At 36.8% G+C, this 13,159-nt stretch overlaps 1 protein-coding gene across 1 annotated transcript in view; it reads left to right on the forward strand.

Moving 5' to 3' along the window:
• The window catches only part of nsd3 (nuclear receptor binding SET domain protein 3), a 25,352-nt gene extending 14,450 nt beyond the window's left edge, over positions 1–10,902 (forward strand). The window contains exons 10-19 of the mRNA XM_016236003.1: positions 2,561–2,710; positions 4,584–4,740; positions 6,337–6,539; positions 6,667–6,779; positions 6,959–7,228; positions 7,899–8,015; positions 8,102–8,243; positions 8,328–8,434; positions 8,650–8,854; positions 10,059–10,902. Of these exons, the coding sequence (XP_016091489.1) occupies positions 2,561–2,710; positions 4,584–4,740; positions 6,337–6,539; positions 6,667–6,779; positions 6,959–7,228; positions 7,899–8,015; positions 8,102–8,243; positions 8,328–8,434; positions 8,650–8,854; positions 10,059–10,345 (1,751 nt within the window). The 3' untranslated portion in view covers positions 10,346–10,902. The remainder of the gene's footprint in view (positions 1–2,560; positions 2,711–4,583; positions 4,741–6,336; positions 6,540–6,666; positions 6,780–6,958; positions 7,229–7,898; positions 8,016–8,101; positions 8,244–8,327; positions 8,435–8,649; positions 8,855–10,058) is intronic.
• The last annotated feature ends 2,257 nt before the right edge of the window (positions 10,903–13,159 follow it).

Below are 13,159 nucleotides of genomic sequence, written 5' to 3' on the forward strand. Positions count from 1 at the left end.
GGTTGCGGTCCGTCAGTGCGTTCCAGGTGCGGTGCGTCTGCAGCAGTGCAGCGATCGTTTTCGCACCGAGTCTATTTTTGCTGTGCTGCACGCGCTGAATTAAAGTGACAGCGCTTTGTTCGCGGTAAAAATGAACATGGATTGAGACTGAAATGTAGTAATTTCACAATAAATAGATATAATTAAAGTCTACTGTGTTTCACAAGCTTTTTGGCTAGGTTTAAAACAAATAAAAGTGCACTTTTAGATATACAAGGCAACATATGCACTTGTGTCTTGTGGAGGTAGAAAAACAAAGTTCTTTAAGACCCGCTGGACTGTTTGTAATAAAGATTTAAATGTAAAAGACACGAGAGCCGACTGTTTCTGTCAGTGGTAAGTTTTAATTTAAAATATTTGTGATAACCTAACACAAGAAAGCTATATGCTGTATTCAAATGTGTTTCCACTTGCTTGAGCAACTTAATATACACATCTAAAAGCCAAATGCATTTAATACGCTGTTTATATTAACTGAGTTTAAACGTGAATACATCTATGAAAGATTGTGTTAACTGTACTGTGTTAAAAGAGGATCACAATGCTGAAAAAAGCACTTTCAGTATAGGCTAACTACGTTTGGATTTGAAATCAAAATAATGGATAAATGTTGTCTTTGTGGTATACAGCCGCGGATCAGGAGCGAACTGCAAACGCGTCCTGTGTGGAAGCACAATGAGTCCGTGCTGCTTCTGCACCGCATACGTAACGCACACGCACTGCAGACGGAGTATGTGTGAAACAGGCATTACTGACAAAGCAAAATCTTTCATTTACTCACATCATATTGTTCCAAGCCCTTATGACTGCATTTCTTCCCTGAAACACAAAATGCAAAATTTGAAAGAAAGTTCTAGTTCTGTCTTTCCTTCACCCATGCAGTTACAGTTAATCAGGGCTAGGCATGGGCCGATTACCGGTTTCAAGGTATACCGCGATTTGAAAATGTCACGGTTTCAAAACTGCTAATATTTTCCGTTATACCGTTCCTGCGGTATGCTCTGTTTTTCATGACTCCTCAAAGACTGAAAGTGTAGGAATCCCTCAGGTTGAGTGCAGTGTAGAGAGTAACACGACCCTCCTCCTCCTGTTGGTGCGAGCGGTCAGTCACGTGTGTGTATGACGGCCGAACATAAGGAGCTTCCCCTGGAACTTACGCGATCTGCAACCGGCTGTTTTTTGTCTTATTGCAAGCAACTCGTCTCTGTTCTGGACTTTGCACAAACTGCGTTGCAATGCAATCGTTTTCCAAAATGTAATTTATGTGAAAATATGAAGTCTGTAAACGCCCGTTAACACAGGCCAGAGACGTTGAAGACGGACGCACAGAGAAAAATACTGAAGCAGGCAGATCACTCACTGTTCATGATGCACAAACTATTGGAAGAAAATCCTCAATATTGATTTGGGGGTTTAAATGAATGTGTTTCTGAGGGGAACTGACTGTCTTCAGAAAAGTTTACGTGGTATTTTCTTTTAATCTCGTCTCTGTATAGTTCATATTAAAGCAGTGCTGCTTTGTTTACAGCGGTAACCAAGGAAACACTGTATCTGCTGTTCCAGAAGCGCCTCCTGCTGTCAGAGAGTGAATCTGCATCTCATTCAGAGTATCTGCTGTTTGTTTCGTTCAGGCATGTAGTATAATTTCACAAAGCTAGTCAGAACATTGTTTTTGCTTCAAATTGGGTTATTATTAAATCAAATGATGTATATGAAATGATATAACTAAATGATATGAAATGATATAAATGATATGTATATGAATTATATAAATAAAATTAAATAACTAATTACAGATTTAGGTTAAATATGTCAGTCTTTATTTTTCTTCTTTTTAGGAAACAAATCAAAGAAAAGAAAAAAATTCTGCTGTTCCTAATATTCTGTATGTTGCTCAAAAACAAAATATATTGTGTTCAGCGGAAATTTTTTTATTTTTTTTTACACAGTCATTTAAAAATAATACATTTTATAGCTGTAATGACAATACCGTGAAACCGTGATATTTTTGCTTAAGGTTATCATACCGTCAAAATCTCATACCGGCCCATGCCTAATCAGGGCTGAAGTTTCCAAGTTCAAATAAGGATGTAAAAGCATCATACAAATGGTCCATATGACTCTGTGCCCAATACTTCAAGTCTGGTGAAGCCTTTGTCTGCGAAACAGACTAAAATGTAAGTCTGTATTTATTGAAAGACCGGTTTGGAACAACATGAGGGTGAATAAATAACTTGATTTGCCTATTTGAATGGACTATTCATTTAACATTTGGCTACTATTAAACGCAGAAAACGGTTAAAGTATCAAATGACACAATTATTGCATATTTTACATTTTATCCAGTCATTCCTTAAAGCTCCCACTCCAACACTGCAGTATTCCTCCTTAAGACTCTCGTTTTTTCTGTTCTCTTTTCAGGACTACTTATTTAATCACGTGTCTTTTTTTTCCTGATGTGTGTTTTCTGGAATCATGGGTAGTTTCATTACTCATGACTTTTCCTGTTTGTCTCGTGTAGGGCTTTTAGTGCACGACCATACTGACACCATATTAAGTTCATATACCTTTAAGTCGCACTACCTTCTGACTGAGTCAAATCGTGCTGAGTTGATGAAATTACCTATGATTCCTTCTTCTTCGTCAGCTACCAAAAAGAATATTGGGAAAGGTAAAATCATGTTTTCTTGGTTTATGTAGTTTGCCATCTGTATGCTTTCACAGCTGTCTTACTGCTACTTTTTGTTTATTTGTTTGTTTTTGGGGTCAGTTTATTGCTCGTAATTTTACACCCTCACGCTGCTTCTAATGCACATAGTGGGCTTGAAATAACACGCAGCAACAAATAGCTTAGATTTTAGTTCTTTAAATCTTTAAATCAGATAAGCATTTTAAATTAGTTTGGGAAATTGTGTAGAGAAATAAAATAGAAGTTGGCATAATATTCAAATCTGTGTGCCTGTATCCAATTCCTGGGAATTTTACTAGGTTATGATATGTCACGTAACTTGTTATTCTGAGTCCGTAACACGCTTTGGCTTAGCATTATTTGCTTGGATTGTTTCTAAATTACTTTGTCCCGTTTCTCTGTTTGCTTGAGCACAATTATACCCTACCACCCTCTAAACATAAACATATTTTGGATGGCAATTTTAATAGAGCCACTAGCACAGTCCTGGAAGTCAAAATCCCATTCATTTTGTCCATAGAGAATTGTTTAAAGATAACTTGTACAGCTCTGATGTATGGAAGCCCTTTTCTGTCATTGAATGTAATTCTGACTTATCTCAAAATTCGGACTTTTTCCCTTGCATTTCTGAGAAAAAAGGTCAATATTGCAAGATATAAACAGAAATCTGAGTTCCGAATTTATATTTCACAATTTTGACTTTTTTTCCCCCCTCCGAATTCTAAGTTTATATCTTGCAATTTTGACTTTTTTTCTCAGACTTCGGAGTTTCTCACCATTTTTTCATTTTTTTTTTTTCCACCATGGAATAAAAATTAAAAAGGTAATTGCAACCTTTTTATCTCACAATTTTGACTTTTTTGTCTTGCAGTTGAAAGTTTATCTCACAATTTGGACTTTTCTTCTCAGAATTGCAAGTCTATATATCTCAATTCTGAGTTTATACCGACTTTTTATATCTCTCAATTCTGAGTTTATACATTTGTGAGAAGTTGAAATTACCTTTTTTTTTTTTTTATTCTGTAGAAAAATGGTCTTCAATACGTTGATAAAGCGTTGATATGTTTGTTGAAGTTTCAGATTTCATTTTGACCTCCCAAAAAATATATATAGTTTTTGTACTTTTAAATTATTTAATTTTTATATTGTACCTTTTTATGTTTTATTTACGTAATTTGTAATGATTCTTGGAGTTAGTAGTTCATTGATGTGAATCATTTCAGAGCTTGTTGGATTGGTTCAGGACTAGAGTTCATCATTTAAGAATTTTTTTTAATCCTTCTGGAAAAAATGAATTGGGAAAAATGCTTTCGGAACCAAAGTGGCTGGAAAAGTGGGCACTCACTGCTGTGCTCCATATTTTATTGTCCATCAGTGCTGATTTGCCATATTTTTCTTGTCAGTCAAACAAAGCGTTTTAAGTGACACCATCCAAAATACTTGCTCTGTGTCTGCTAGTGTACTGCAGGTGATGTTAATGCGGACAATCAGTCAGTGTGCATCACTGCATGTTTCCCGTAGTGCCCCCCTCTGGTCATTCACTATTGGCTGCTTATTAAATCACCCGGCACAAAAAAGCACATTAACATAATGCTGAAAGGTGTTAGTCATCAAACCATGTCTTTGAGCATGTCAAACAGAACTTAAATTTGGCATTTAGAATCTAGACGTATATGTTGAAGCATTTCAGAGACGTATATCGATCTCAGAGGACACATCAACTGTCTGATTCTGACATGCTCATGGATGAGGTTTGTGGAATACCGCCTTATTGGGAATGGACAAGCATGTGGTGATACTGTGGGCCTGTGTATTCGATTGTGTGTTTATGTGCGTGTGTGTGCTTGTCAAAAAGGAGGAAGACTGTTGTGTTGTGAGGCCTGTCCCGCCTCGTTCCACCCCGAGTGCTTGAACATGGAGATGCCAGAGGGGACGTGGCTGTGTGGGGAATGCCGAGCGGGCAAGAAACCCCACTATAAGCAGATAGTCTGGGTCAAGCTGGGCAACTACAGGTACGTCTGTGGAACTGTTGAAAGTCTCTTAGTGTCCTAAGATATCTTTTGCTAAACTAAAGGTGTGTTCATGTCAAGACTAATGTGACTAAATGGCACAAAAATATTCAAAAAGCTTTTCTTTTTTCCCCCACAAATTCAAGCTATTTCTCACAATGTCTGATGCAGAATATAATATATAAAAATTAATCGTATTTAAAAAGTAATAATAGAAGTATTAATAATTCAAAATATATTATCTAAGCATGTTACAAATCATTGTAGTATATTTCTGACTTGAGTTCACAGAGGCGTTGTTTGATTTTTCAGTCTTTTGATACATTTATTTTTTTGACTGTTAAGCCTCGTACACACCGGGAAGATTATTGGGCATGCTTATTGCCGATGTTTTTCGATGCGTCTTTTGTGTTCATACCCAAGCGATTTTCGCTGGTGATGAGCCGAGTGAACGTGCAAATTCACTCCCTGACATTAGATGGCGCTTAATGAAAAACAGAAATACACAGCGTGTATAAATACACAGTGTGTATAAACACATCGAATCCTATTTGATCTGCAATTCCTCTCCATAACAACTCCCTCTTATTGAGATTTTTGTAGTCGCTGTCGCATTTGTCATAAAGCCCTTTGTGTTCAGACACCAATGAGACCAGCAGCTCTACATTCATCTTGCCTCGATGCATCTTCTTGGTCTAATTCCTCTTCGTCGTTAGGTATCAATGTGTGCTCTGCAAGACCGCTTTGTGCTTGAGCGCCACCAAGTCGTGTTGTACTATAACTTCAGCAGCTCCAGGCACCAATCTCATTGGTCGGACAGTTTTTAACGCGGCGTGTCAAACCAAAAATACGCCTTGCGTTTTGCGCGTCGGTGTGCACACTCACATTGGCGCCCTTTGTTTAGTCACGAGGCGTTAAACGTCGGCGATAATTGCGCACGATATTCGTCTCGGTGTGAACAAGCCTTTAGACTGTTTAATGATGCTCAAAGGTCGCGTAAATGCATTTACACAGCAATTTTAACTTTATACCATTAAATGTATACTGCAAAGGTTTCACAAAAGCTCATCTGAAGTGGCATTTAAGTGTCTTTACACAGACAGTTTAATGCTGCTCAGAGGTGGCATGAATGCATTTACACAAATTACTGCTGTATAATTTGATACTTGGGTCTGAGCAGGCATAATTTATTCAGGCTTTTATGCAGCATCACATCTTTACGCTAAATTTGAGCAGGCACAGCGCTGTGTAAATAGCCTTAAATCCAAAAAAATTGCTTTTTGAGAACCATATCCTTTGTTGTGTTAATGTATTTCCTTATTTGAACCGGATGGAATGGGTCATCCCTTCTTTTAAAATAACCTTGTGTGTATGTGTCATAGCTGTGATGTTGCTATTGATTTTTACTATTGCTAGTAAGTAGCAAATAGTACAAGCAGAGGAACATTGTAGTTTTATAAAGCTTTTGATTACACAAATATTTGGACACCCCCCTGCATCATCAGTATTTTTGGTTTGTTTTCTTAAAAGATGAAGGTTAAATTTTAACTGACCAATGAATAAGCGATAAACCTAATGTAGATGTTGAACCATGTGTAGGTGGTGGCCAGCTGAGATATGCAACCCTCGCCTGGTTCCCTCCAACATCCAGACCTTGAAGCATGACATTGGCGACTTCCCAGTCTTTTTCTTTGGCTCCCATGACTATTACTGGATAAACCAGGGCAGAGTTTTCCCGTATGTTGAGAGCGATAAGAACTTTGCAGAGGGACAAGTTGGCATCAATAAGACGTTTAAAAAAGGTAAGATACCATACCAATTCAGTGGAGTTTCATTTGTTTTGTTATATTAAATGGTCACTGTAAGTATCACGTCCCCAATAAATGTTAAGCTAAATTGACTTCTAAATGTATTTTTGTGCATGTAAAGCACTTGAGGAGGCAGCAAAAAGGTTTCAGGAGTTAAAAGCACAGCGAGAAACTAAGGAGGCCCTCGAACAGGAGCGAAACTCTCGCAGACCCCCACCATACAAATTTATCAAGGTACAGAATGTAGCTCAAATCCTTTATTCAAAACTTTTATTTCTCTGCTGTTGCGTGCTACCATAATATGGCCCATTCCTTTCATGTTAATCTCTCTACAATGCAACTTTGCAAAGAAAACTAAAATCATATTGAAACAAACTAAAACTCTATATTTTTGTCCATGTTTCTCACCTCAGTCCAATAAGCCAGTTGGGAAGGTGCAGGTGCACGTCGCTGACCTCTCAGAGATCCCCCGCTGCAACTGCAAACCCACAGATGAGCGTCCGTGCAGCCAGGACTCTCAGTGCCTGAACCGCATGCTGCAGTATGAATGCCACCCGCAGGTCTGTCCCGCAGGTGACCGCTGCCACAACCAGTGCTTCTCCAAACGCCTCTACCCCGACACTGAGGTCATTAAGACCACCGGCCGAGGATGGGGCCTAAAGACCAAGCAGGACCTCAAAAAGGTGAGAGTTGGACGTCTGAGCATGAAGTCTAATAGCACTAATGGCCTGGAGCTGTAATTGAGAAAAGTTCAGAAAGACTTGTTATAAATTTCTGTGGTGACTATAAATATTTATAGTTTTGCTCCAGGGTTACTATCATTAACTAAAACTATTGAAAACATTTTTGATAACTGAAATAAAGCTGAATGAACTAAATAGTTCACTAAAAATTAACTATTAGATAAATGAAAATGAGAAATATTGGCTTGACAACTAACTTAAGTTGAAACACTAAAATTACTAACTGGAAAGATACAGAAACTAAAAAAAATTAACATAAATAGTCAAATAAAAAAAATAAAAAGATAATGACAAAACCATGTAACAAAATCCAGAACCAAAATCAAAATTAATTTGGTTTTTTTTAGTGCCTATTTTTTTTTTTTAACTAGCTTTAAGACTCCTTCACACAGATCAAATCTGAAATAATATTGTTGAATGACTGCATCTATTTTTTTTTTTTATTATTAATTGTATGTAGGCATTCAATCGGGTACTCTGACATTTTTTGGAATGTCAAAAATAATCAGTTAAGAACATTTGGATGAAAAACTGCTTAGTTTAGACCTTTATTCATTATATTGCATAAAATGTTTCTTTTTACTGATCTTGGGACGTTGGTTGTGTTTAGGGTGATTTTGTCATGGAGTATGTTGGCGAACTGATCGACTCCGAGGAGTGCAAGCAACGAATAAGACATGCCAATGAGAACCATGTGACCAACTTTTACATGCTGACCCTCACAAAGGTATCACTGTTGCATGTTTACTTTGTGTATGTAACATTATAACATCATCTCAGCTGTATTAAAGTCACTCCTTCTGTGCTTCTCAGGACCGTGTGATTGATGCTGGACCCAAAGGGAACTTGTCACGCTTTATGAACCACAGCTGCAGTCCCAACTGTGAGACTCAGAAGTGGACCATAAATGGAGATGTTCGGATAGGGCTCTTTACCTTGTGTGATATCGCTGCTGGTAAGAACAGTTAGCATTTTCTTTGAAAAAAGGACACTGTTTGTTTAGAAGCTAATTGAGATAATCATACTTTTTTTTTTTTAGACACGGAGCTGACCTTTAATTACAACCTGGACTGTCTGGGTAATGGGAGGACATCATGCCACTGTGGGTCCGAGAACTGCAGTGGTTTTCTTGGAGTCAAGCCCAAGGTAAAGCCTAATTGAATTAGACAGAAGCACATGAAGTGCTTAACCATTTTCTGTTGAACCATTGACGATTCTCTAGAGTGTCCTATAGCTGAGTGTACTTAATGTTTTATTTAACACTAGGTTTTTGTCTTTCTCTTTGTAACTTGTAGTTTTATTTCTTTATCTATCATCATCGTATCAATCTCTTGTCTGACACCTTGTTTTACTTCCTGCAGAGTGCAGTGGTTATGGAGAGAGAAGAGAAAGTACGCAATGCTAAGCTCAAGCCCAAGAAGCGCAAGCTGAAGACTGAGAGCAAACAGACCCACGAGTATTACTGCTACAGCTGTGGAGAGGGAGGAGAGCTGGTCATGTGTGACAAAAAGGATTGTCCGAAGGCCTACCATCTCCTCTGCCTCAACCTGACCAAACCTCCATACGGTACATGCTGTCTGTCACTCCAGCTCTTCCTGTCAGCTGTGGTAATTTCGTAGAAATGCTGCCACATGTTGCCTCTTGCTTGATGGACTTTAGATTTCCATAGCATTAATGTTTTAATATTAATCTTAATTAAAATGCTAAAACTGAAGATGTACAACATTTAAACTTTAAAGCCTAAAAGGTTGAGAACCATAAAGGAAAATAAAGAATGGTCCATCTATTGGTGGGTCAATGAAATTACACGATTAAAATTTTTTTTAGTACATAGCAATTGTATCTAATAATTCATGGATAAAATTGCTTGAACACACCCCTTCAATGATGAGAATGATTTAATTGTTTATATATATAAAGCATATTTAAGGGGGGATAAATGATAAAAGTCTAGAAGTTTAAAGGGTGATACAGCTGTCCTGATATCACAACGAAGAAGAAAAAAATAATGAATTATTGAAACGAGTAGTTTGGCGTAAAACAGGTAGGTAAAACAGCAGTTTTGTTAAAAATATTGTAGCTGTTTTTAAATAATATTTAGAATAGTTTATTTTTGATTTATAAAATTTATTTATTCAGTGTTTCTGCATTTTGACAAAACCATGTCATGTGGTGCAACCAACATAAAGAAAAAAACATGAAATGATGCAGATCCTCAATTCTGTGTCAAAGTTTCTTAAAATATCAGATCATTTGACCATTTTATGACAAAACTAGGTTAGTTCAGGTTGTAAAATGTCATGTGGTGCAACTCCCCAAAAATTATGAATTAATAATTTGTGTAAATACATTACAGCTAGAAAAATGTTTATAAGCTTTTTTTTATTTTTTAGAATATGTACAATTGCAAGTATTCAAGGTGTGAAGAAATTGAGGAAATGTCCTTTTACGTGATGGTTATGCCACATGACATTTTTAGTCATTAAATTAAAAAAATTTTTTTAGAAGGGTATAAAGTTTATGAGAGGGAAAAAAAACAAAGAGCCCATTTCTGAGAATTTGGTGTGTAGATTTTTTTTTATAATTTTTTCTTGATACGCTGTTGACCCAGTTACCTTACATCCTTTAATATGTTAATCCAACTGACAGTATGAGATGTTGCAGATCTTAATCTATTAATTAGAAAGAAATTGCCAATATGAGGGCAGCAGAAGTTCTCTCTTGAGCCACTTAGATGTTGTATGATTGATTTGTATTTTCTGTGTGTCAGGGCGATGGGAATGCCCCTGGCATCAGTGCAGTGTGTGCCAGCGCACCGCCGCCTCCTTATGCCACTTCTGCCCCTCCTCCTTCTGCCGAGAGCACGAGAGAGGACAGCTGCTAGTGTCTGCCCTGGATAATCGGCCCTGCTGCTCAAACCACGACCCCCAGAGACCCTTAGGGCCTCAGGCTAGCCCTAGCCAGGTCACTGGAAAGAAGGAACCGCTCGAAGCCGGAGAGGAGGGGGAGGGCAATGAGGAGGAAGACGATGATGACGAGGGGGGAGAGGGAGAGTGATTGGGCCAAAGCACAGAGGAAGCATTGAAAACCACATCAAAGTACATGAAAGTTCAAACTACACGAACCGTAGAGTAAATACATGCAGTTAGCTGGTCCACTTTTCAATTAAACCAAGTGGACTTGATAAACTGGTTTGATTCATTCCAAATCTACAGCATCTGGTATGAATTTTTTGAACATATCACAATTTACGGCCTCGTGTCAAATTCATACGGGCTTATATAACAATGTAAGCTACTCATTCTGGATTTATAAGCAAAATTTCACAGCTAATTCTCACTGTTTTTCAGATGTGCTCAATTTCGGCAAAAAAACTAACTTCTCTGTTAAAACGACGCCTTTCAGTGGCAAAGTCAGTTTCCACATCTATGGTACTTAAAAACACTCTATAAACATTTTAAACCAAGAACTTTATTTCTGTACCTCATGTAAATAGCAAAGACTGTTGTAATGTGTGTCGGGCGCAACCATTCACCCCTCGCCGGTAGGATTTCACTACATTTCTAAATATGAACCTGTCGTGCTAACATCTAAAAAAAAAAAAAAAAAAAAATTTTTGTCTTGCAATGTAGTGTTATTTGTGGATATCTGTACTGGATTCTTGCATCCGATGGCAAATTTAAGGAATTCTGATGATTTGACTGCCAAACTGAGATTTGTATGTTTATGAAAATACTGTATGCTCTTACTTGCATCTGCGTCTTTGAAACATGGAAGGCATTTTGGGTCTCTATTGTGTGGAAGCCTGTTTCTGCCATGGAATCAAAAAAAAATTGTGACTTATCTCACTTTTCGGGCAGAATTGCGAGATATAAACTTGGAAAGCTTCTGACTTTTTTTTTTTCTTTTTTTTCCCCCTCAAATTAATTCAGAATTATGAAATGAAAGTCACAATTACCTTTTTTATTTTATTATTCTGTAGCAGAAAAGGGCTTCCATACTTTTGTGTTATGTTCTGATATGTGATATTTTTATAGTTTACATTTTATTTTTATATAGCTTACTTTTATTTTTTTTTTAGAGGTCATAGGCACTTTTGTTCCTGAAACACCAATATTTGCCCTTACGTTTATAATGAAAATTATCAAGAGAATGCAGTTGGCAGGATGCAAAGCACATGTTTTGCCTGGTCTGTTGGTACTATAATTTTTTACTTGTACTTTCACTTCTATTTTCTTTATTTGGCCTTCATTTACATGTTTAGTCAGATATAGGTGATCACTAGAAATTGCCAATTACTTTTTTCGGAACGGCTTATTTGAACCCTCATGGAAATTTCCTTTTCTGTTTATGCAGTGGTTCAGTCACTGATCTGACTGTAATTGATTTGTTGCTATATCGGTTTTGCCGCATCAAATGTTAAAAGTGTATTACCTCCATTGATTCCAGTGTTTGGTGTCAGTGCACCGTACGTTGTGTACATTTTTTGTGTATTTGAAGTTGTCTTTATCATTTTGTGCTATCCGAGCATGTTCTTTGTGTTGCTTAACTAAATTTACTAAAGGTGGTGTCCTACCAGCTTACACTTTGATTTCTGTGTACTGATTTCACATTCCTTTTAAATAGACTGTTTACTAATTCTTGCTACTGAGTTACAGAGTTTGTGTAAAGAGTAATGTGATATTGTAATATTTTTCACCATGCGCATTGAATCACATTACACACTCAACTGAATAAAACTTATCCTAAATGATATGGCTTGGGTAGAATGTATGTCCTCTCCTAGTTTTCTAATGATGTACTACTCATGGATAGACATTTCTTTGGCTATGTTATGTAGCCTATGTGATTGCATTGTGTAAGAGAATGATGCTTGATCAACTGTACATAGCTGAAAGCTAGGAAAAGAAAAAGTAAAAAAATAAAATAAAAAAAAAACCTCCATTGTCATTATATTGTAGTGTCATACGAATGCTTGTAATATTGCTTCTGAATGTTTGTGAACCTAGAAACATTTTGTACATTTCTTGTATTTTATTTGACCAACCTTTGAGATGTATTTCTTCAGAATTCATAATTTATTCTGAGAGTACTTTACGCAACATTCCACAGATTTAAAAGTTTTCAGACTTGCCTGGTTTGACTTCAATAAACTGTAATGAATGTTCAAGTGTTTCTTTGAATCCGCATCTGAATTGAGTTTGTCGTAAATCACGCTGTCGCACATTTTTGAATATGTTTAGCCTACTTTGAATAGGGTCCAGGTGGCTAAGGAAATTTGCATGTGCAAATGTGCACGTGACAGTCTCTGGAGGGCGTATGATTCATTATAATCTACGACTCAAATGTCCGAATCGATTCTTTTGAAACGTTCTTGATTCAGTGATGCATTCGAGTCATCGCGTTGTGTTCACAAAAGTAACGTTTAGCTAAATATTACTGCGGTTAATCACTCATTTTTGCATTAATTTACTTTTAAAAAAGTATCTCAAATAAAGCAATTGAAGAATTTATAGCAGCAGGTTTGCCTAAAATGTTTCATAAATATTTCAGTTTTTTTTCTTTTTAGTGGAGTTTAATATACTTTGAAAGTATATAGTAGCCTATAGTATTCGGGAAAAGTGAATAAAGTGAAAAGATTTTAAAAAGTTAATTATGACAATTTGAACGAATTTTCGGATTAATTTCAACGTGAAAATGTTTTTATAGTTTATATATGTTGTTTTAGTTTTTAAACTAAAGTCAAGAGGCATCCGTCATTCATAACCTCCCTTTAAATTCGCGTGATTCACAAAGCCTCTGCGAATCGGCTCGATCGAATCAGTAAAAAGAGCCGGTTCAAATGAAGGATTCCTTGGCGATTCGGACATC

Source organism: Sinocyclocheilus grahami, unplaced genomic scaffold (genome assembly GCF_001515645.1).
Source record: "Sinocyclocheilus grahami isolate Dianchi unplaced genomic scaffold, SAMN03320097.WGS_v1.1 scaffold478.1, whole genome shotgun sequence".
NCBI classification, from domain to species: Eukaryota; Metazoa; Chordata; class Actinopteri; order Cypriniformes; family Cyprinidae; genus Sinocyclocheilus; species Sinocyclocheilus grahami.